At 33.0% G+C, this 24,068-nt stretch overlaps 1 protein-coding gene across 11 annotated transcripts in view; it reads right to left on the bottom strand.

Annotated features, from left to right (window-relative positions):
- Positions 1-24,068, bottom strand: part of LOC111062931 (A disintegrin and metalloproteinase with thrombospondin motifs 16) — a 196,913-nt gene that overhangs the window by 84,966 nt on the left and 87,879 nt on the right. For all 11 annotated transcript variants that reach the window (XM_039441366.1, XM_039441370.1, XM_039441372.1 and 8 more), the window contains 3 exons: positions 23,117-23,203; positions 19,066-19,372; positions 1,691-1,814 (listed from right to left, as the gene is read on the bottom strand). In XM_039441366.1, the coding sequence (XP_039297300.1) occupies positions 1,691-1,814; positions 19,066-19,372; positions 23,117-23,203 (518 nt within the window). The remainder of the gene's footprint in view (positions 1-1,690; positions 1,815-19,065; positions 19,373-23,116; positions 23,204-24,068) is intronic.

The following is a 24,068-nucleotide window of genomic DNA, read 5'->3' as shown; positions in this document are numbered from 1 at the left end:
ACTTGTTGAATTCCTACTTTCAACCTCAGCAACAACTTTACTAATATTTTTTATGAAGAATTCATTGAACTGGTCTGAACTTAATGGACTATTGTTTTTCACCAACAATGATTTACTAGACTGTTTTTTAATTACATCCCAGATTGCCTTGCTTTTGTTCTTTGATTCAGAAATTATCTTGTCATTCTTATTTCTTCTGATAGTCTCTAGTTTGTCCCTAAACTCTTTTTTGTTTCTCTTATATTGTATTTTTATGTCATTATTACCAGTAGCAAGGTAAGCGCTGTACAACAGATCACAGGTGTTCTTTATAGCGAGCAGTTCTAGATTGTAAACCTTACTGGGTTTGGGAGCAGTTGATTTAATTTTAAGTATTTTCAATGGAAAAGCTGTATCTACTATTTTTTTCAATGTATCTAGAAAGAATGACGTTTTCAATTCTAAATTATTCTCTACATACAAACTAGTCCAATTCATTTCAAATAAAATATTTTGGAAAACTGAAATGTTATTATCGTTTATGTGCCGTATTGTCTTCGTTTCATTAATATTTCCTCTCGTCTTTTTAGTGGAGAGAGTATTCCTGATAACTAGACCCCAATGGTCAGAAAACCATGTTCTCACAACTTCACATGTAAATGAATTCTCAGGAATCGTAGTTACAATGTTATCAATACATGTCCCTCCATTTAATGCACTGGGCCTAGTTATACTATTGAAACCCACCCTGAGACCATGACTATCATAAGAATATCATATAAATGGTCTGCAGTATTACATTCGAAGTATCAAAATATGGAATATTACATGCTATTCACACACTTAATCATAATTTGAAATGTCCTTCATGAATTTTATTTTGCAGACATTGTACGTTGTCATCTCAATAACATGATGGACATGTCATTGTACGTTGTCATCTCGTGACATGTAGGACGTGACTATAGAAATTCCTGTTAAGAAACAGCTTTCAAAAGCTAAGGAAAGATTTGGGGAAAGAGAGTTGCCACGTAAGTTTTGAACTAAAAATGAGATATTCATCGTTATTTTTCTTCATTTCAATTTGTTTTAGTAGCAGTTGAAAGTACACTTCGCATTTAAATCACTATTCACACTTGAACGTTTGGCTTTTCTTACTGAATAATTGGAATTTTATAAAAAATATATTTCAACTAAGCTTGTTGAAAATAAAAATGTTTTTTGTGATATTTGCAATATCGATATCAATATGTTTTTTTTTCAAAAATCGTCTTGGTCTTTCTATTTAATACTATTAACCTCTGGGAAGACTGAAATTAATCATTCTAGTATCGTATGTTCCATGAGATATTTCAAAGCATGAAATAATTATTGAGGTGATTTTGGTGAAATAGAATATTCTCAGGATATGTTTGAGTTTTCAAAGATCTTTCCCTGTGGGACATCCCAGGGATCAAGATTTGGGTGGACATAAGTATGATCCAAGGATATCCTGGGGAACATTTTGGATGTTTGGAGGATTATCAGAGGATGTCTTCTATGTCCCATTGGGATACCCCTGGTCATTATCAGGATATTCTTGTGCTGTGTGGGATATTATTTATATGTGACTTTGGGTTTTTGGTGGTTGGCAGTGACTGCCTGGATGGGAATGTCACCTTACCAACCAATGTAATTTATTCAATAATAAATAAATATAAACATAATTTACCTGTATCCATCATAATCAACGATGACTAGAATCTCCGGATAAATCACATATGGAGCTTCTCTTTTCGTTTTTACTGATCTTTTGCTTCGAATATGAGCTGGAAGACCATCTGGTTCCATGAAAGCTGTGAAAGAAGTTTCAAGAGTATTAATAAACTTCAGCGAAAGTGTATTAACACTGCATAAATAATACAATTATCAATGTATTGCGCATCAAGTGGTTCGGATATCCTGAGGTACCCTAGAATCAGAATATTTGGGTCTGTTTCCATCTTCACGAACTTGCCCACGAAACCCTGTTTTTGAGACATAAGAAGCCCTACTGACGTTGATTTTTTCTGTAAAAACTGTCTAAGTAGAATTTTTTTAGGAAACTCAAACTCCAGGTTACCACTGACATTCTTCTAATGGAGTATTATTGGTGGATTCGCGGAGGATCGGCAGCCTTGATTGTGGGTTTATTAGTTTGCGCTTTCCTCCCCTTCCCCCTCTCCCAAAGAGGCAAGATAACCTCTCTCCCTCACCCCTCCTTCATCCTCCCCGTTTATCTTCCAACCCGTCACTTCAAGAATTGTACTGGTGAAGTATGAGAACATCGTTACGTTCCGTTTCTCCTGTTTCCGTGGCGTTCGAGCTGAACGCAGTTACCTCGCCAGTTCCAAGGTTAGTGCAAATTAAAGACTTACTTTTGGGGCTGTCGACGTTTTCGTGAATTAAATCTTAACTGTACCCCAATCCATAGGTTTGGGGACAGGACGGGATTACCAATTATGGTATCTTCCATTCAAATTTTAATAAACTTTAAGTTACCACTGACATTCTTCCAATGACATACTATGGTATCTTTCATACACATTTGAATTATGGCCTTCGATTATAGGGGAACAGCGCCACTGCAAATAAGGTGTTTCCATAGCAGAAGAAAGCTCTACGACCTACAGAGAGACTGAAATTCAAAGAATCATGCCGAGAAACTTTTAAACGATTGTGCATTATGACCCTTGCTAGTATGTACATATTCAATGTGGTATTCATGAATGAAAATGAAAAGGACAGCATGAATCTCATGAAAATGATACCAGAAAAAAGTTCGATTTGGTAAAGCCCACCATAAGACTGCACAAATCCTACAAAAGCCATGAATAACAACAATTCATATTGATCAATAAAATGTGCTCAGTAATATTAGAAACTTTCTAAGAGAAATATTCAAGAATAAAGTGAAGGAGCTATTGAAGACTAGTGTGCTTAAGAGCGAATTTGAGTCCACATAATAAGTCAATATATTTGTAATCTAGTCTTGATATGCCAATATTGTTTCTTGTAATCTGATGTTGTTCCATGTTATCTGATATTGTGTTATGTTGTCTGACATTGTATTATGTTGTCTCTATATCAGAGTTCTTGGAATCACACTTGGTTTTTGAACTGGTCTTATGAAGTCTTATTGGCTCCCAAACTTTTGAATTGATCAGTCACACACTTTCCTGACTTAACAAACAATTCATCATAGAGAGTCCTCCACTTATTTGTCTCTTCCAAATTCAAAGCTCTCTCATTTCTCAGAGTCAAGTTATCTGCCTCCAGCGCTAAATAGAAGTTGGAATTGATTGCAATTTCCTCATTGAAGATTTATCATCATCCCCCAATGATCTCATTCAAGTCCTGACTCTGACTTATCCATTTTTTAAAACTTGTACATAATTTATAAGGTCATCTCTTTGTTGTAATAATTCTAGCTCACGAATATTTTGAGTGTCGTCATCCTTAACTGTTGTAATATGCAGTGTATTAACACTCATATCACACTAACTTGGAGTGGAGTGGAGTGAATCACTCAAGTGATTCAAATGGAGTAAGACTCTGTCAAAAACTAATGTTTATGAGATCTAGATTTTCCAGTACATTTTTCAATTCCACTATCAGTTTCCACAGTGGCGAACATCCAATTGCCAGACAGCACCATGGGACATGATCGTTGGATAAAATACCACCCCTTCTATAGCTGAATCCATCCACCTTTATCCCGTGTTTCCACTTTCCGTTTTAAAATTTTAATCAACATGATTTTATAGAAAGAGACAATAATCATCAGAAGATTCAATTACTATTTAGACTCTTCTATGTTATCCCTGTCTGAGGAATAGATTATATCAGTGTGGGAAAGGTTTGAGTGGGCTAAGCAGAGACAAAAGGAAAAAAAATTAGAAGGTAAATTAGCAGAGAGCAGTCAAGGCGTGAATGAGGAAGCTCCTGATTTTAAGTATAGAATGAGGTCAATGTAACAGGTTCAAATATTCAAAAATGATGAGTGAAGGAACCAATAAAAGTTAAAAACCAAATAAAAGTAACCAAAATAAATCATGAGAAAAATTTATTTGAAAATCAAGAGAAAATCGCGGGCTATCGGTTAAAAACTCAATGTTATTGGTTTTATTTTGTTAATGGTAGCCTACCTCAAGATTACAACTTGACATCAGCTGATCTCGTTCACGCGCTAACACAAACCAGTTACAGACTGCATTCTAAAGTAAGAGGTGATGAGCAACAAGTCCAAACAGTCGCAATCCTATATAATCCAGTCAAATGGTCGTTTTTCAGGAAACAGCCCCGAAAGAATTTTTCTCGACGGTTCTATATGTATTTTGGGGCGCTAAATTCGAATCTGAAGTTTGCTGACACGTCAGAGGGCTTCTTCACCCCCAAAACCCCAGAAAACCCTAAAATTTAGGACTTTTTTCATTTTTTCAATTTTATCTCGAAAACTTCGAGTTTTTGGAGAAAAATCATTCTCTACAAAATTAGACAATAAAATTTCCAATAAATTGAATGTTCGCGCAGGATTCTACCATTTTTGGTTCCGGAGCGGAAAGAGGAGAAACTTCTCTACAATCACGACTACTTTTTGGATTTTTTATCTGAAGTGTTTCACAAGATACGCAAGTTTGAATATGCAAGACTGAAAATGATTAACGTATCACAAATTTTTCGCATATTCAAACTTGCATATCTTGTGAAACACTTCAGATAAAAAATCCAAAAACTAGTTGAGAAGTTTCTTCTCTTTTCGCTCCCATTAATCGTTTTTCTGATTTCAATACCGTTTAAAAGTTACAGCTAATTGAAAAAATTATTATTTTCATTTTCTCATTTTGTCTGCGATTTTACTGTTATTCAAGAGTCTCTAAAATGTGAATGATACATTATAGCAACTTGCGATTGGTCTCAAATGAAAGAGAATTACATGCTCTATAAGCTACGTTGCATTAAATCTATCTTGCATGACTGTTTATTATCGAAAAACTGTCGAGACTGTAAAAATGAGGAAATATTGCAAATCTCTTGATTTTTTCAAACAAACGTATTTTACTTCACGAATGTATTTTTACAAAATTCATTTACCTCACTGTTGAATCTCGCACATCAAATCTCATTAGTCTGTAGTTTATTCTTTCCATTTTGTATTTGCCTCGCAAACATGTTGTCTGCGTCGGTAGATTACGTCACCATAATACGTCATTTTTGCTAGGAAGTTGTTTCCGTATAGATTGGTAGCTCTGGTTGCTCTAGGTTGGTAACTCCTCTATGTAAATCTTTTTAATTTTCTTTGTGAATCCTAAAATTAGAATTTGTTTTTTGCCACTCAAGTTTTTTTTCCTCTCTTTTTCATTTGTATTGTTTATTCCTAGATGACGCTTCGTTTCCCGCGTCATCTTTCCTATGCTTCCATTGTGCATGGGACGCTAAACGTTTGAGGCATTTCCGGCTTCTGGTGAATGAAGCCACCACTCTTCATCAAAATTGCGTCAATGGCTGGTTTTCAGTTAGCGTCGGTGTTGTGTCTTTCACATGTATTTCCTTAATGGAATATATTTCTTCCATTTTTTCACCAACACTTGGTGTTACTAATATCATTATGTCTTAATTTCAATTAATCTTCCCAATGTAATTAATTTCCAAGTAATTATGCTCCGTCACAAATACGTTAGTGATCATGGCACAACGCCATGCTTCCAGTTTTTAATCTAAAGTGTTTTCTTCAAGTTATAATGTGCATCGTTATCCTCAAAATTGTTTTTTCATCCTGCAACTTTTTCAATGTGAACAATTCGTCAATAACTTCCAGTGAGTAACTTTATCTTATTGAGGTTTGGACACAAAACTTGTGTGTACTTGATCTCCTCTTGGACTCTTGTTACAATTTTCGTCTCCGTGTTCAACGTGAACCAGCTCGTTCAGCAACCATCGTTTGCCTTCTCTTCTCTTGGGAATTTGCTCCATTGCAATTCCACAGACGACCATCGTTCGTCTCTCTCGGAGTCCAATACCTGCTAGTTAGCCTCTGCTGTGAGTGCTTCTCGTCTCCGTGCTTCATCCTTTGAACGCGGCTCAAATTACTCACTAGGATTTATTACAATTGAACTAAGCTCTCAACTTAGTAGTACAGTTCCGTATGAACTTTTCCGTATCACCAATCGTTGCTTACCTCTTCTATCCGCGTCGCCGAGACGGGATATCATCACCTAGATGCTCCATTGAGGACGTCGCAGAACGTCGGTCTTGGGTCGTCATCTTGGTTTTCGCCGCTTCATTGTGCTTGGGTGTCGAGGAGTGCGTCTGACTCCTGCCAACCAGTTACCGCATCGTCGCCGGTCTCGGATCCATCGTGGATCTCTTTCACTTTCCTGTGCCTTACTTTGAACAAGGCCTGGCCCCATCATATGTTTTCAGATGAGTATAAATGTCACTGCATTTAATTATTCCATTGTCCCTAATTCAGAGGTCTTTCCCCTCGTTCTAACGTCGTGTGTTTTCCACTCCATTATTTACATTTGAATATAACTTTTTTTTTTTTTTTTTTTTTTTTAAGATTACGTCCTAAAGACTCCAGTCATGGAGTATAAGACAAGTCAAGTTATTACATAATAATTCTAACACTAAGTAGTTCAACCTAGTTTAGGTTTGAAAGGAATTCTTGTACACTATAAAAAGCTCTATCAACTAAATATTTTTTAATTTGTTTTTTGAAAATCTTCAAATCATCATTACTTTTCAAGATTTGAGGTAGCTTGTTATAAAATTTCCTACCAATATAATCTGGTTTTTGTTCAAATAACCTACTATTGTGACCCATTATATGATAATCTGCTCTGTTTCGCATATTATACTCATGAACATCTGAATTCTGGATCACACCACTCGTTTTCACATGCATTACAACTTCATATACATACAAAGATGGCACAGTTAATAGACCAAGCTTTTTAAATAAAGGCCTACAAGAGTCTAACCTATTCACTCTCTCTATACATCTGAGTGCCTTCTTTTGAATCTTAAACACCCTGTCCATATTTTGTTGAGATGAATTACCCCATACTAAAATAGCATACCTAATATGAGATAGTATAAGTCCATGGTAAGCAGTTAACAGTAGTTTTTTATCATTCAGCCTAGCAAGCTGCCGCAGGACAAATACCCCAGATGATATCTTATTACATATCCTCTCAATGTAAGGATTCCATGTTAATTTCCTGTCCAATAAAATTCCCAAGAATGCTACTTTCTCTTCTTGGTCTAATTCATTTTCCTCTACAAACACATTTATTTCTCTATCCTCTACTGAATTATATTTACTTTTGAATTGAAGGAATTGACATTTCTTACTATTTATTGTTAATTGCCTTTGCTTCAAGAATTGGACAATTGACTGTACTCCAGTAAAAGCATTTATTTCTAGACTATCTAATAAATAATTGTTAAAGATAAGCGATGTGTCATCAGCAAACAACAGAGCTCTGTGATCTTTTAACTCTTTTGGTAATTGGTTCACATACAACAGAAACAGTAAGGGACCCAGAATTGAGCCTTGAGGTACTCCAGCCTGGACCTCCAGTTTTTGAGATTTAATTTTTACTATTTCATTCCCATCCACCTTGGTAAACTCAACACACTGGTTTCTACCTATGAGATATGATTCAAACCATTTTAGTTCTATACCATTCACACCTACAGTTTTTAGTATTTCCAATAATATTCTATGGTTCACACAATCAAAAGCTTTGGATAAATCAAGAAATATTGCGGCTGCCTTCTCACCTGAATCTATTATATCTATTAGTCTTTCAACAAGGGATACTATTGCAGTCTTAGTAGATTTCCCTTTCTGGAACCCATGCTGTTCATCACATATGAAATTAATTTCTTCCAGGTGCATCAATAGCCTATTTAAAACTACTCTTTCAAAAATTTTACTTATTACATTTAGAATACTAATGGGTCTATAATTTTCAACTCTTTCAGAATCACCGCTCTTGTAAATTGGCAAAATTTTTCCTTGTTTCAGATCATCAGGGAAAATACCCTGCTCTAGGGAAGTATTAAGGAGATGCAATAAAGGGTCCAGTAATTCATTTTCACATTCTTTTAAAATTTTGCTTGAGACCCCATCCAATCCTACTGTTTTTTTGTTATTCAAATTTTTTATTATTCTTGACAACTCATCTCTTGATAATGGATGAAATTTAAATACCTTTTCAATTGGCTCAGCATTTAATGTAGTTGTATTACAAGTATTAGTGTTCAGTGACTTTTGGAGATTATATGCAACCTGTTGATAATACTTATTGAAAAAGTTACAAATGTCTATACTATCATCCATATAATTTCCATGTTCATCGATTATCCTAGGGACATTAGTAACTGTATCTTTTTGAGCTGCTCTCCTATTTCTATTAATTACCTCCCAAACAGTCGAGTTAAAATTGGTACTAGTTGTTAATATTTCAGCTGTTTTCTTACACTTAGCTTTCCTCACTTCTTTTGCATAGTTTTTCTTTAGACATTTGTATTTGACTTCACATTTGTATTTGAACATCCCTCACTAATTTAAATTCCTCATAGGCTTCCCTAACAATATTTCTTTGAGTAAGAATATCTTCAGTTATCCATTCATCTACTTTGTCCAATTTACTTTTTACTTTGACTTTTTTTATTGGACAGCATACACTAATGTGAAATCTTAGAGTATCAATGAATTGCTTATATTTGTAATTTAGGTTACAACTGTTATAAACACTACTCCAATTTTCTTGAAGCAGTTCCTGCTTCAAACAATTTATATTTCCTAACTCATATTGCTGAATTTCTTTCACAAAAGTTTTTTTTCTGCTTGGATTCTGGCCCTGCAACTTAACATCTAAAATTTGATAGTTATGATCTGATAGATCTGAGCTACCTAACCTGACATTACAACCTTCTATATTTGTGAGGATATTATCAATAATTGTCTGTGAAGTTCGAGTTACTCTTGTATATTCGTGGACCTTAATTTCTAAATTATTCATATTAATAATATCTCTAATATCCTCTGTCATTTTATCCTGCCTGGCAAAATCGGTATTGAAATCTCCTACTACTATAGCATTTGTGAAACGAGCGGTTGTAATTTCCAAAAGTGTGTGGAGCAGCTCACAAAATTTTTGCCAGTCTCCATTTGGTGACCTATAGATACCTAACACTGCTACCTCAAATCGATCATCAATTTTTAACCTTAGTCCCGTCACCTCTAAATCCATCTCAACAGAAAATCTCTTAACAAAATCCAGTTCATAAGTTTGGGTATGTTTAGCATTGCTAGTGAATATACATACACCACCACTTCTATGAGCTATTCTACAAAATTCTGATCTCAGTGAATAGCCTGGAATCCTAACTTGATTTATTTCCTTTATTTTTAAGCCATGCTCTGTGGAAATAACAATGTCAGGATCCTCCTGTTTAAGAAATACTTCTAATCTGTCAATTTTGTTGCGAAGATACTGAATATTTTGATGATAAATACTAAAAACCTTACCATCTTGTGCTACTCTATCTCTAGCATTTGTAGCTATTTCCCTTTCCCTGTTTTGAGCCAATTTACTAAAAAATCGTTATTTGTTTTTTTTACTGTTTTTAAACCAGAGGATTGCAAACGGCTTTCAATCAGCTCTGCCAATCTATTACAAAATATTACTTTGCCAGATCGATTTAGATGCAACCCATGATTAGTGAAGTTATGTCTTTTCAGCCTTTCATTTAGAAAACAAATCCCCAGTTGTTTAGAATTCTTATTTTTTAGGCTGTTGATTGTATTATGGATTGATTTGTTTGTCGAATTGATTGCTTCATTTAACTCTGGCCTATCAAACCTATTAGGAATAGTACTTATTATTAAGTTTGTTTTTTTGCTGAGTGGCACAATTTCCTTGATTTTTTCTGTTACTTGAGGAAGATGATTCAAGTTAGGTTCATTTATATTATTTGAGCCACCCAGTACAATTAGATAGTCATTTTCATCAAAGTCTTTAGTTTGTTCCCTAGCTGACTCTACAACTGCATTAATTGATGCACTTGTGTTGTGTTGTGTTGTGTAGTGCAATTGATGCACTACCAAGTTAAGTTATGTTTTCAGCATTAGATATTTTCGTATGAAATAACTGGTTATTTAGTATTGGTGTAATCAATTTATATTATCATATGTTCATACGAGGTGATAAAACTAAATCAATATCAACTATTTTTTAATCAATTTCGTATTTTTAGAATCTGTTTCAATACTCTTTGAGACTTAGCATTTTTGTTGCATCAGGTTTTTAAGGTGACTTAACTTAGTACAAAATTTAAATTTATTGTAACTCATTTTGAATAATCAACTGATTATCTTTATGATTCGTATTCATTGTTTTGTTCTTGGAATTTTCAAACTTCAATTGTTTTTTAATTGCATAATTGCTTTTTGTTACATATTTTAATCATCACTATTAATTTAACTAAATTATTTTCACTCACATTGTTTGATCTGTATGACTGTTCATGCAGTTTCTTGTCATCACAACCTAATTATTTTCAAACTGAATAACTATTTTTCAAACATATTATTGTCAAAAGACAGCTAATTAAATTGGCTAATTACTTGGATTTATTCTCGTTGTTATTCAACCGTCTACTGTTGTTGTAGGTTAAGCGTTGGTCCGCATTTAACCAGTCGGTTGACACCTAGTTTATAAGCTGTGGTTCACATTTAACCAGTCGGCCCTGTTTTTTATTTCAGTGTATGTTTTATTATCTATCGGTCCGTACTCAAGGAGTCAGTCCACAAGGATTAGTAGTTCAACAAATTTACAATTCAATCTCAATTCTTTATGTTGGAATTCTAAAGGTAATAAATGAAGTGTTACATATTGTAGCTCTTAACATCTTTATTTATTACGAAATTTAAAATCTAATTTTCTCATCAGAATTCATCACACACATTAAAGAGGAGATTCTGTTCTTCAAATCAAGACCAAGTACCATTTTTTATCATTTTGGGTTACCGAGATACACAGTTTTGAATATAGAAATTGGCCATTTTTCTGTGTATTTAAATATGGGCTAAAATACACTAAAAGAGGAATTTTTTCATCAAATTTCAGTTATAAAACATGATTTTGAACCGCCTTTACGAGCTGAGAAGAATGAGCTGTAGTACGAGGAGATCTGATCATTCTGTCAAAAGTTATAAGTGTTTAACATTTTGATCCTTGACATATCCTTATGATGTATCCCCCCACTAGGAAATACCGGAATTAGATGTTTACAACGGGTGATTCTCATAGAAAATAACCCTCGTGAGATGATTTCAGCCGAAATATGTATTTTTTGTTAGGAAGGCCTTGAAAAGGTATTATAATGAAAAAAATTGTATTTTGACTGTAGGACATGATTTTCGATTTTTTTGAGTGTATTCCCCCTCCCCCCACTACTAAATTCGAAAATTCCTTGAGAATCCTGTTCAGAATTAATTGTTCTTTCACGTGATGTTTGGTTTTTTATCTATACTAGAAAAATATCAAAGTTGTATAGGGTAGAAGTGGTAGGTTTTCATGATTTTCTAACCCCCTTAAAAAATACCCCTTTTTTGAAAATTCGTAGCTCCGGAACCAAAAAATGGTAGAATCCTGCGCGACCATTCAATTTATTGTAAATTTTATTATCTTTAATTTTGTAAAGAATGAATGTCACAAAAAACTCGAAGTTTTCGAGATTAAATGGAAAAATTTTAAAAAAGTCCAAAATTTTAGGAGTTTTTGGGGGTTTTGAGGGTGAAGCCGCCCTCTGACGTGTCAGCAAACTTCAGATTCGAATTTAGCGAATTCGAAGCTGTTTCCTGAAAAACGACCATTTGACTGGACTAATAGGAAACTTCTCAACCTACTCTATCAAACGCAGAGATTGAGTTTAACAATAAAGAATTATAAATTTTTGATGAGAACATCACAGAGAATCAGTAGACATGAAAAAACAGATCATTAAACAATCTCTAGAGTGATTACCACACACTAAAGCTCCTTTGAAGTTTTCAAATTATACTATATATATATATTTTTTTTTTTTAAATAGGAGAGACAGCAATTGAAACCAACACATGCAGCTCAGTCCTGCTAACCTTTATTATTATTTTACAGGTACAGAACAAATTTCATACTTGGATTTCTTTATTTATATAGGCCCACATTATCACGTTAGTAATAATTAAAAATGAGAGAAAACAAGCTATAGATTGAAGCATTTTTCAATTATATGAAGCAGATATAAGAGTGTCCCACCAAGGTTGTAACAGCCGTTGACCATAGATTCTACTCGACATTTCTGACAAAAAATGTTCAGTAAACGTTTTTCCTATTGTAATATTACATTTTTTTCTCGATTGGAATCGAATCTTCAATTTGAGATATATAAAACTTTATAGTAAATATCAGAGTAATCGATTACAGACAACTTTTTGACTGAGAATTTATTATCGTAAATGATTGTGTTGCATGTTCAATGGTATCACTGAAAAAACAAACTCTGTAAACAGAGTTAATAGAATTAACAGATAATACAGAGGATATATAAAATTTAAAATAACAGTTTCAAAATAAAGTTTTATTGAGAACAAATATAAAATGTGAATTCTAAACTTGTAATTTACAAATTTTGGTGACGTGTCCATGACGTAGACAATGATTTTGAGATGTGGTTTTTGTTCTGACGACAAGGCTTCCTTTCTCTCTAAAAATATGGCTGGCTGTGTGTGTTGTAATTTTGTGCTCTCTGAATATTTTTCTGTTTAAGTGAATTATTAATGTTTTAAATTGAGTTTTGAACAGTTTATAGTGTTCTATTTTTTCTATAATTTGATTTGTGTGTATACAAGCCTATAGCCATTGTTTTCAACTATATAAAGTGGATAAGTATTTAGCTCATAGTGACTTTAGATTCTTGAGTGTGTAAGATATTGTTCTTTGTGTATTTGTAAAGTATATTGCCAAAATTCTTCTGAAGATTATAAGTTCATTTGCTCTGAAAACTGTATTTCTCATTCATAGGCGATAGATCCATTCATAGTTTATCAAGAATCTATTACATTGGAGCCGATAACTATCCTTAGGTTAATAGGTGTGAAATGCTATCCAACCGATTTAGGAGAAATTGGTAGCACGGCAAATGGTACGCCCTGGTGTGGGACTCAAACTACAAAATATATCCCTGGTTATAAAAAATTATTGGTAGGATAGATATCTTGATGAATTATGAATGGGAGATGCTGCTGAGTGGGAAATCGGTTCGAGAAAGTTCAGGTTCTAATGAGTAAATATTTTTTACGCAGTAGCAAGATGGAGAACAATAAAAATAATGAAGTTTTATCCAGTGAAAACATTCAAAACTTAGATGAAGAATCACAAGATTTAGACCTAACCTTAAACAATGACTCAAACGATAGTGTAGTTGTAAGAGAAAACGTTTCAAATGTAACAATTCATGAGAAAGTAGTAGAAATATCAAATGAAACAAGTATGGTAGGAGCTAAAAATGATACAAATCTTATAGCATTCCTAACACAAAGGTTTGATGAGCAAAATGCTAAGTTTGATGCTAGGTTTGATGATATGAAGCAAGAATTTGCTAGCATTAGACTAGAGCAGGTTAGTATAAACCTTCTATTGAAAGATGCACATGAAACATTGAGTGATAATCATGAAGATGAAAACAAATTGAAGCATGATAATAGTAGTGTTAAGATACAAGATCAACTCATTCAAGTTTCTGACAATGTAGGCCTAGTTACTGTTGTTGAAAAAGTCAACCCTAATGAGATAGTAGAATTGAGTAAAGAAGTAGGTAGGGAGTTGTCTTCACTGAAAGTCAACTATCATGAAAGTAATATTGCTACATTGAAGGTTAGGAAAACTATAAACAAAGTGAATGATTACATGAGACAGGTTTCTGTGGAGGTTAGGAACAATGTAAACAAAATGAATGTTGCTTTGAGTCAAATTGATGAGTTCAACTTTCAACTGAGAATTGAAAAGGTGTATGCAATGCATTCTCAAGTGAACATGACTAACTTTTGTAAGCAAAATGGCTTTGTTGAAACAAATGAACCCATGAATAAAATTATGTTCTTGAAGAAAACAAAACACAAAGTCACCAGATGATGACAGTGAATCACATGATGAAAGGGTATTCCCCAGCACACAATGATTAGGAATCCTGTGTTATGCCGGGATTCAGAATAGCATAATCGCTATGCAGTGTATGGTAAGAGTCCATAATTGTGTCTTTTTTCTTTCCTGTAGCCTATTTTTCTTGGCCCTTAATCTTCAAATTTCGATTCTTTCCTGTCTTTGTGTAATGTTCAGTAAATTTCTTCTATGATGCATATCTTAACCAATCTTGTCCATAGTCATTTAAATTTGTATTTTTCTGAAATAATATTGGAAGTTAAAATAGTAGTTCATTTTCCTAATCTTTAAATTGTTGATAAAACTTAACTTTTCTAAAATCTATCCATTGTAGTGTAAATAATTGTTTGCTTGTGGTATATTTTTTCATCATGTATTACATATTTTAATTATGTCTATTTTTTTTAGGTATCATATTAGGTAATTAGGTTTTTCAGAGCAAATTATGTCCCATGTTCTCATCTTTCATTGCATATTGTGCAATAAGCCATATGTAATTAGGTCACAGTAATAACAAATTAGAGTCATACTTGGAATTTACAAAATTCCATAGTAGTATATTTTATTAAATATACTTCCTTATGAAAGTTCAGTACTGACATGTAGGATAGGCTCTAATTAATCTTTCTCTTCTTTGTATTATTTAGGAAATTTATTAACCCAATTTTCTTTTTCTCTTGTTTGTATTTTTTAGGGGACTTATTTACCCATTATCCATCTTGATCATTTTTGTATTGTAATCTTGGAATGTTTGTATTTATTATACAGTCTTCAAATTATGAAATTATTTAAAAAATAAATGGTTCAATTTAGAACATGCTGAAATTTGATCTTATGTATAAATTCTTTTGTTATAATAAATAAACTTTAAAAATTGAAAGTAATAATGAATTGTGTAGCCATATATATGAGATGTATTAATGAAAGTTAACTTGAATAATAATAATGTTTTCATTAAATAAAAACGTTTTGTTATATTATTAATTGAAATGAGTTAAAGGTTAAAATTTCTCTAAAGTTTTTGTAATTGATGTCTTTTTCTAAATTTTTTTAAAAACTGTTTATTATATAAATTTTGATATGATTGATTATCGTTTGAAATGGATGCTGGAGTGTATGTAGAATTTTTAATGGGGTTTGTTGATTAGAATTTTGCTGGTATGTGATTGTTTTTTGAGATGGAAACCCATTATTGCCTAAAGAAGGAATAACAGAGGTTATGACTTAGAGAGGCAGTAATGAGATAATATTTTTTGTGTTGATTAATAATGTTGATTGCCATAGATGCAGATGATTACTTATGAATATTGATTACCTTTGAAGCAAAATATTATTGATGTTTTGAATGATTTCTTGTTTAATGATTGATAGTAAAGTTTTGTCATGAAATGTAGTTTGTGTTTAGAACATTGAAAAGTCGAAATAAACTATGGTATCCAACAAACGATGATTAATAATATTGAATAATTTGCTTTTTATAAAATATTTGAACAATGAATAAATGGAAATGAAATTATTTTTTTCTAGTGAAATTTTGTAATTGATATCTCCATATTTCACAATATATGTATTGCTGACTGTATAATAAGATGCTAACAAATTTCTTTTATATTGATTATATACTTAGAAATAATTTTCATGTGTATTAGATTGTATTGATAGCCTAATCAAAATTTTCTTTTTAGTTTAAAAGCATTTTAAGATAACAGGTACAGCACAGACATTAACATTGAAATAATTATCACGTGAATCTCGAAATCAGCAACAAGTGAACGCCATGAAGAGTGTTAAGAACATTTGGGTGATTTTCGAACTAGTGTGACTCATCAATTGAATAACAACACCAATAACTACACCAATGTCTACACCAATATCTACGCTGATGCCTACAACAATGTCAATGCCAATAACTACGCCAATATCTGCTCTGATGTCAATGTCAACGCCAATATCTACGCTGATGCCTACACTAATAACTACACTAATATCTACACCAATAACTACGCCAATATCTGCTCTGATGTCAATATCTACACCAATATTTACGCTGATGCCTACACCAATACCAATGCCAATAACTACACCAATATCTACACTAATATCTACACCAATAACTACGCCAATATCTGCTCTGATGTCAATATCTACGCCAATAACTACGCCGATGCCTGTGCTGATGCCAACGCCAATATCTACGCCGATGCCTGCGCCGATGCCAATGCCTGCGCCAATGCTGATGCCAATGCCAATATCAACGCCGATGCCAATATCAACGCCGATGCCAATGCCGACAACAAAGCATACGCCAATGACAACGCCAACGCTTATTGCTGACCTTGTATCTCAAACTTCAACACTATCACATTACCTGGAGGTAATTGCCATCCATGTTCACGTTTGCAACTTTGAATTCAGAATAACAGTCACAGTATCATGAAAGAATTGATTCAAAAATCCTCTCCTAAATTATTCCTGTATGCAGAACTCTAAACCTTGAAAGCTGAAAATATCAAAAAACCAAACCTTACCTAAATTAATCCTCACCTAAGTTAATCCTGTATGCAGCATCTATCTCTTTTCCGAAAAACAAATTACATTGTCATTTCAAGCCTGAAATGTACATTGTATAATTACAAATATGATACAAAATTTACGTGACTCTGTATCGAGTTTGGTATGCAGCCGTCTACTACAAGCATGAGGTAATGCTAACTGAGATGTCACCTGTATCGAGTTTGGTATGCAGCCGTCTACTACAAGCATGAGGCAATGCTAACTGAGATGTCACCTGTATCGAGTTTGATATGCATCAGTCGACTACAAGTATCAGCCCAACACTACGTGCATCCAGATCAGCCCAACACTACGAGTTTCCGGATCAGCCCAACACTAACGTCATCACACTGGAGTCACACTTAACTGAAAATCATACTGAGTGCCTTAACGGAATGTTTTCCAAAATTAGCATCGATAAAATCAACTGTGTCAATAGTGAAAGAAATGAACATTTTTTGATTTATTGAAATTTTATGTGAAAATTAAATGTAACAATTCATATAAAAAAAAAATAATAATAATAATAAATTTTTTATTCAACATACTAATTTTTTTTATGCAATAAAAATTGAATTTTTCTATCTATTAAATTTATGTGCAATTTCAAAAAACTATTCTTTATATATTAAACTTTCTGTTGAGATATTTTCCTTTAAATTATAAAGCTAAATCAAAAGTAATTTTGATATTCTATACTTTGAAATATTGTTTGGGAACATATAACAAATGCTATTGATGAATTTTTATAATAATTTTCAATATTATAGGACAACATGTAAAGTTTTTATAAAAAAAATTGTTACTGTTCTCGAATTTACAATTCAAAATTTTCCATTTGGGTCAATGTAATTTTTTCTTTAAATTTTCGAACAGTAAAATTTTTTATGTCAAGAGGGGGGTATTTGTAATATTACATTTTTTCTCGATTGGAATCGAATCTTCAATTCGAGATATATAAAACTCTATAGTAAATATCAGAGTAATCGATTACAGACAACTTTTTGACTGAGAATTTATTATCGTAAATGATTGTGTTGCATGTTCAATGGTATCACTGAAAAAACAAACTCTGTAAACAGAGTTAATAGAATTAACAGATAATACAGAGGATATATAAAATTTAAAATAACAGTTTCAAAATAAAGTTTTATTGAGAACAAATATAAAATGTGAATTCTAAACTTGTAATTTACAAATTTTGGTGACGTGTCCATGACGTAGACAATGATTTTGAGATGTGGTTTTTGTTCTGACGACAAGGCTTCCTTTCTCTCTAAAAATATGGCTGGCTGTGTGTGTTGTAATTTTGTGCTCTCTGAATATTTTTCTGTTTAAGTGAATTATTAATGTTTTAAATTGAGTTTTGAACAGTTTATAGTGTTCTATTTTTTCTATAATTTGATTTGTGTGTATACAAGCCTATAGCAATAATCAGGTGATTCCAACCTTAAGATCACCACTTGATGCATGCTGTTTGTGATTTTCCTCATTTTGAAGGTGTTCATTCCAGATATTAGCAGTTTTGAACACTTTATCATGGAACTTACCTTTTCGAATTTATACTCGAGAGCTTATCAAATGGAGAAGTTTTTTTAAAATATTGGAACCACTATAATCACCCAGAGGAAAATCGAGAAAAAACGGTTTGAAATTTGACTTTGAATTTGTAGAATAACATTTTTTCAAGTTTAAGCCCTAATAAAAAACTACAAAATATCTGACAACAAATAAAATTACATTAATCTTGTTTGAAATGTTTTTCTCTCTCCAACAATACCCTTGAAATTGAAATTCGACCAGTAGTTTTCGAGTTATTGAGTATTTAATGACCAGAAGTGGGAATATTCTGAAAATATCAAAAAATCTATAATATATCTCGAAAACTAAGGTCGATAGGAAAAAAGTTTACTAAACATTTTTTGTCAGAAATGTCGAGTAGAATCTATGGTCAACGGCTGTTACAACCTTGGTGGGACACCCTGTATATGTGCTGGAATATGCAAAATTAGATAATGGAATATGTATTGTAGTATAACTGTGATGTTTTCACATGGATCAGTGAAATTTTATCTTCTAAGGCCCAAATTCACCAAAAACGACAACTAGGTTTGAGCGGCAGTTGGTTCCAATTAGATGATTTTGTAATATGATTTTTTGTTTATTTAGAATCAACTGGCGCTCAAATGAAGTTTTCGTTTTGGTGAATTCGGCCCTAAGTCAGTAATCATCCTTGGAAAAGGATATCTGAGGACCGGTGTTAGGATTGAGTTGAACGTAATAAAAATGAGCTTACCATAATCGCTCAAATCAGCCTCCTCACTTCCATTGCGCTTATAAACAATGTGACTGATGATGTCCGGGTTTCTTCGGCCAAAGAACGACGTTCTGTTGGGAGCATTTCCGTTGATGGGGAATCCATCCGGAGAGACGAACGCCTCTCCTGCGGCCGTCTCATCATCCAGAAATAGTTGGTCGTCTATGTAGTCCTCTTTTTCTCTCTCGATGAGGTCGTCGTCGTCATCGGAATGCTTATCATCCAGATGTTGTCTGACGCCGGTCGGAACCGGCTTCACGATCAGGTCGTGACCGATCGTACCCTCCTGTCACAATCACATTCAATTTTTTCTATAATTGCCAAATATTCATAACATAGAATATGATATTCTATGGAAATTTAAATTGAATATTTTCTTTTTCATCTACTTGCCTACAGTGTACAAAAATATAAAGCAAATGCAAATAGTATGAAGGAGGCTCCTCAAATGAGCTTATGCCTGTGGTTGAGCAGCGAGTTGCTTACATTTGCATACATTTTCATGCCCCACTTATGAGGCTTAGAACACAGAGGCATGTATTGTTTGAGTACGGTACGTCCTTTGAATGGAATCATGATGTCATCAAATGAGTTGCACTCCTCCACTTCAATTTCTGAAAGAATTGTCTTTAATTTATCATAAAATGATCTTATTTTATGGAGCAATATTCGTAATATAAGTACTTAAATATTTGATGGATCTTATTTTCAGGTAGAAAAATGTTCTTAGTTTATCTAATCTGTTTCGAGCCATTACTTATGCTATCGTGGAGAACCTTGTCTTCTCACCCTAGTACATTCTGTGTGATGGCATACAGATGATACCAGACAAGATGTGGATGCCTACAAAATTGTCCAACTTCCGAAGGATTCGTATTTATTGAAACACCTGTCTTTTGCATTAAATTAGTCTCATATGCAGTTTTCTGAATCATGTCATCACTAAAAAAACATTTTGAAATACTGATAAGGACTATAAACATCATCTGGAGGCTCAGAAAAAAATAATCACAAATAGAATCTACTTGTTCAATGTCTTTATTGCAGAGCCTCACATAGTTTTACGTTGTCTTAATGCATGTGTAGACTTTTGATGTTTGGATGATGATTGAGAATCCGGAATTTGATGATTGGGTGTACTTTCAGAGGAGTTACTGTTCAATTACATGTCATGTTCTGAAGAAGATTCCAATTCAACAGAGGGCATCAAATTTTGGTCTGGAAGGGTTAAAGTATCTTCTAATTGTCTATTTATATTACTTATTGGCGAAGAATCCATCCAAATCAATCAGATCTTCCACTTCCTCATCAGATGCAACTGTTAGATTACCGTCTTGGAGTAAAAATAATATTTTATCATCTGAAAGTATTCTTTCAGCCATTTCTAGGTTCTAGCAGTAATATTTCAAAATCATACTTATCTAATCATAATATTTGATTATCACATCAATTGAAAAAAATGAAGTTGAAATGTATCACAAAAACTAAAACCACATGTTCAGAATAACAATTTTCAACTGGCACCATAACCTCAAAGGTCATCAACATGCTGAAAATCCCAAGATACCATTTCGAGTCACCTCTTTGTACATTCAATCAATCAATCATTTTATTCAATTCAACACAATATACATAAAAGAAATCATAATAAAAAACATCACAATCAAAAATAAATTTCTAATAAAATACAAATAACATGCTTCATGGTTAGTCCAGTCAAGAAAAGGTTATAGAGGGAAAAGTTGGGAGACAATTTTTGACCCTGCAGTTCTGTTAAGGGTAGTGAGGAGGCAAACATATTAAAAGTCCCCACCACTACCCACTATGCTAAGGGGGTGTGGGTGGTTTAAAGGTACCATTTTTTGGTTTCTCGCAAAACATTGGATAAAAGCCTGTGTTATTTTAACAATTACACACCTTCAAGAGCGAATAACTAGGGAACTGTTGAGAATATCACAAAAAGTGTAGAAAATTTATCAAGCTTCATTTTTGAACAGTTAGTTATATCGGTTGAACGCATTGTTCTCAAGATATTAGCGTGTGGAAGCAAAACGCTGAAAAATGCAACTTTTAAACCACCCTCATCCCCTTAGCAAATGAGTTAGGAATGGGGACTTTTGATATGTTCTCCTAACTAGTCTCAACCAAGCTGCAAAGTCAAAAGTTTTGTCTAAAAAATTCCCTCCAAATTCCTTTGCAATTAGTCTATTGTTGCAAAAATGGAGATTTCACACTCAACACTAAAGCTGCTGCAAAAGGAGAAGGGAAATTCGTAAAATTGTGAAATTATACATCAAATTGAAGAGAATTTAATGATCTATAAGCTCATAATCAGCATGGATTTTTCCCGTCGGTATATAAAAAGTTATAAGAGCAAAAATAGGAAAAAATTGGTGGCAAACGTGTTTTTTTTTTCATAAATGTCACACCTTCAAGATCGGATATCTCGAAAACTAGAGGAGATATAAAAAATTTTGTGTTATGAATATTGTAGGAAATTGTGTAAGCTTTAATTTGTTATATGTCAGTCAAGTCCTTATGATGCATAGTTTTTTAGTTTTATGTGAGAAACCAAAAAATGGTAACTTTAAACCACCCCCACCCCCTAAGCACAGGGGGTAGGGGTGGGAACTTTTAATATGTTTACCTCCCTACTATCCTAAACAGAACTGTGGGGTCTCCACCAGCGAGGTGATTAGCATAGCAAACAATAGTCGGCCCTTTCGACAGGTTCACACGCTTCTGTTACTGAATGAAAACCATTCATAGATTCATTTTTAGAAATAGTTCTGTGTACTGAAAAGATAAACAATTTATTTTTATCATAGACATCTTCAGGAGGCTTTTTTCCAACATAAAATACCCATAGCTTTTATAGTGCAGTCAATAAGGGTATTAATTATGATAAGTCAATATGTTGTATTAATTTAACAATAGCAGTAAGAGTTTTTAATAGGAAATTCGCTGTTTGTTTTTTGTCTGTCCTATGATAGAACAGGAAAAAATTGGCTCATAAGTATTTTGATTTGATAGATATGGTATTGTCCAAAAAATCTGATTATTTAGAAACACACATCAATGTATACTGACAGTCTCACTATTATAACATCCATCCATGTTACTTTGTACAATGTTACTGATTAGTAACATTTACTATATTACTGATAAGTCACTACAATAATGTCACATTTTTAGATAACAAATAATTAATCAAAATATTTATTATAACTTCTAATGTTCACACTCAATATGTTTAAGTTTTCAAAATTTCTTGTTCTTTTGCGAAAAAATAAAAATTACAAATTTCTTCATAAATGCTCGCATTAAAATTCCTCATAATTAGCCAATTCATCAGTGAGCTCATCCATCTAGCTCAGAGAGAAACATGGAAGAAAAGTTTAAAAATAACCACCAATGCCAGCTTAAAATCCCTATCATGCCAAAAAAATGATAATGTGGAAGCAGTTAGATGTTAGAAATTGTATGTATATAATTTTCATTATCAACTTCATGACGATTTTTAAAAAACATCATTTTCAAAAATATTCAACTTATCTGCGATATCCTAATTTAGATATATCAAGAAATGAATTATGTACTAAGTGATTGACAGGTATTAAATTGTAAGCAAAGTTATAAGAAGTATTATGTTTTGTAAGCAAAACAATCGTGGAGAAGAGATGCTCAGTCATGTGATTAATCTATAACATAATGATTTTGTGATATAAGCTGCGAACAGGCAGAATAAGCTGTGTCACGCGCTGCACAACACAGAAACGAAACGCGACCAGTATGCAAGATGATCAGGTGGCGCGAGTTTGGTTCGCGCGCAATGAACTGGCCAAGCTCCCGCCGACAACAATAGAGCACGTGGCAAGCTCCCGCTCTGATCTCGATCACCGTACTTAGCGAATCCTGCTTGTTCGAGAAACGCCCGTTTATCGCGTGGCGTGTAAATGTCTAAATGAGGATTGAGTAGCTGAACAAATAATTCAAGAAGAAAATACTGATACTATAATAATGAACTCACCAATAGTAGGGAACCGTCATGCACATCTCTGTGTAAAAGAATAGCTGCTTGGCTATTTTCATCTTGGAATGTTTCACCAATAGGCTCCTAAAAAAGTTAAGTATGGAATTGGAATAAATCTTCGAGGCATGAATCATATAACGTTTTATTTAAAAAATCATACTTTTTCATTAACACAAAGTACATCATAGTTCTGTTGATTGTGATTGGAATGAATGAATGAGAGAATGCTATTCAAATCTTATGTATGCAGCATTATTATGAGTAATTTGTGGGTGTTGCAGTTATATATTATGTGTACTGTTTTATTTGAATAAATATAAAAATTTCAGCCACATACTTGACGTTGAAACTAGTTTTGAAACACGTCCAAGACATACATTTCTAGATCATTTACTAAACAATTCTAGCACGTACTTATATGTGTCAGAAAAAGACGGTAGTATTTTTTTATGAATGAGAGTTATTGTCTTTACTGAGAGCTAAACATACCATTTTCACATAAGCTTCTTTACAATAATTGAGATGCAAGCCATCTATAAAGGAAGCCCAAGACATTGTTTCAATTAAAAAAGGAGAAGGAATGAATATTATGTTTCAACAATTAGCAACCTCTGTAATTGAATTTGATACTACTCATTAAGATGATGAAATATTAAATATAAAGAAATTCAATTCAGATATTCCCAATCTTTTGAAACACTTGGCCAAAAATTTATGAAATTCTTATTCACTGAATAGTGAATATGCAGTTGAAAACGGTTTCATAGAATCATCACTGGATAATATAGATAGAGGAAAGAATAGAATAAAGTTTTATTCCTGCACGCAACAGTATACAAGAAAATAAATATGAACTTTGTAAACTCAATTATTACATGACAAAAAAATCTGTAAAATAATAATAAATTATGCTTTAACTAGGCCTACAATCATTCTCTATAACAATCAC

Source organism: Nilaparvata lugens, chromosome X, assembly GCF_014356525.2.
Source record: "Nilaparvata lugens isolate BPH chromosome X, ASM1435652v1, whole genome shotgun sequence".
Classification (NCBI taxonomy): Eukaryota; Metazoa; Arthropoda; class Insecta; order Hemiptera; family Delphacidae; genus Nilaparvata; species Nilaparvata lugens.
Note: the sequence above shows the minus strand (reverse complement) of the source record. Positions and strands in the feature narration are given on the sequence as shown.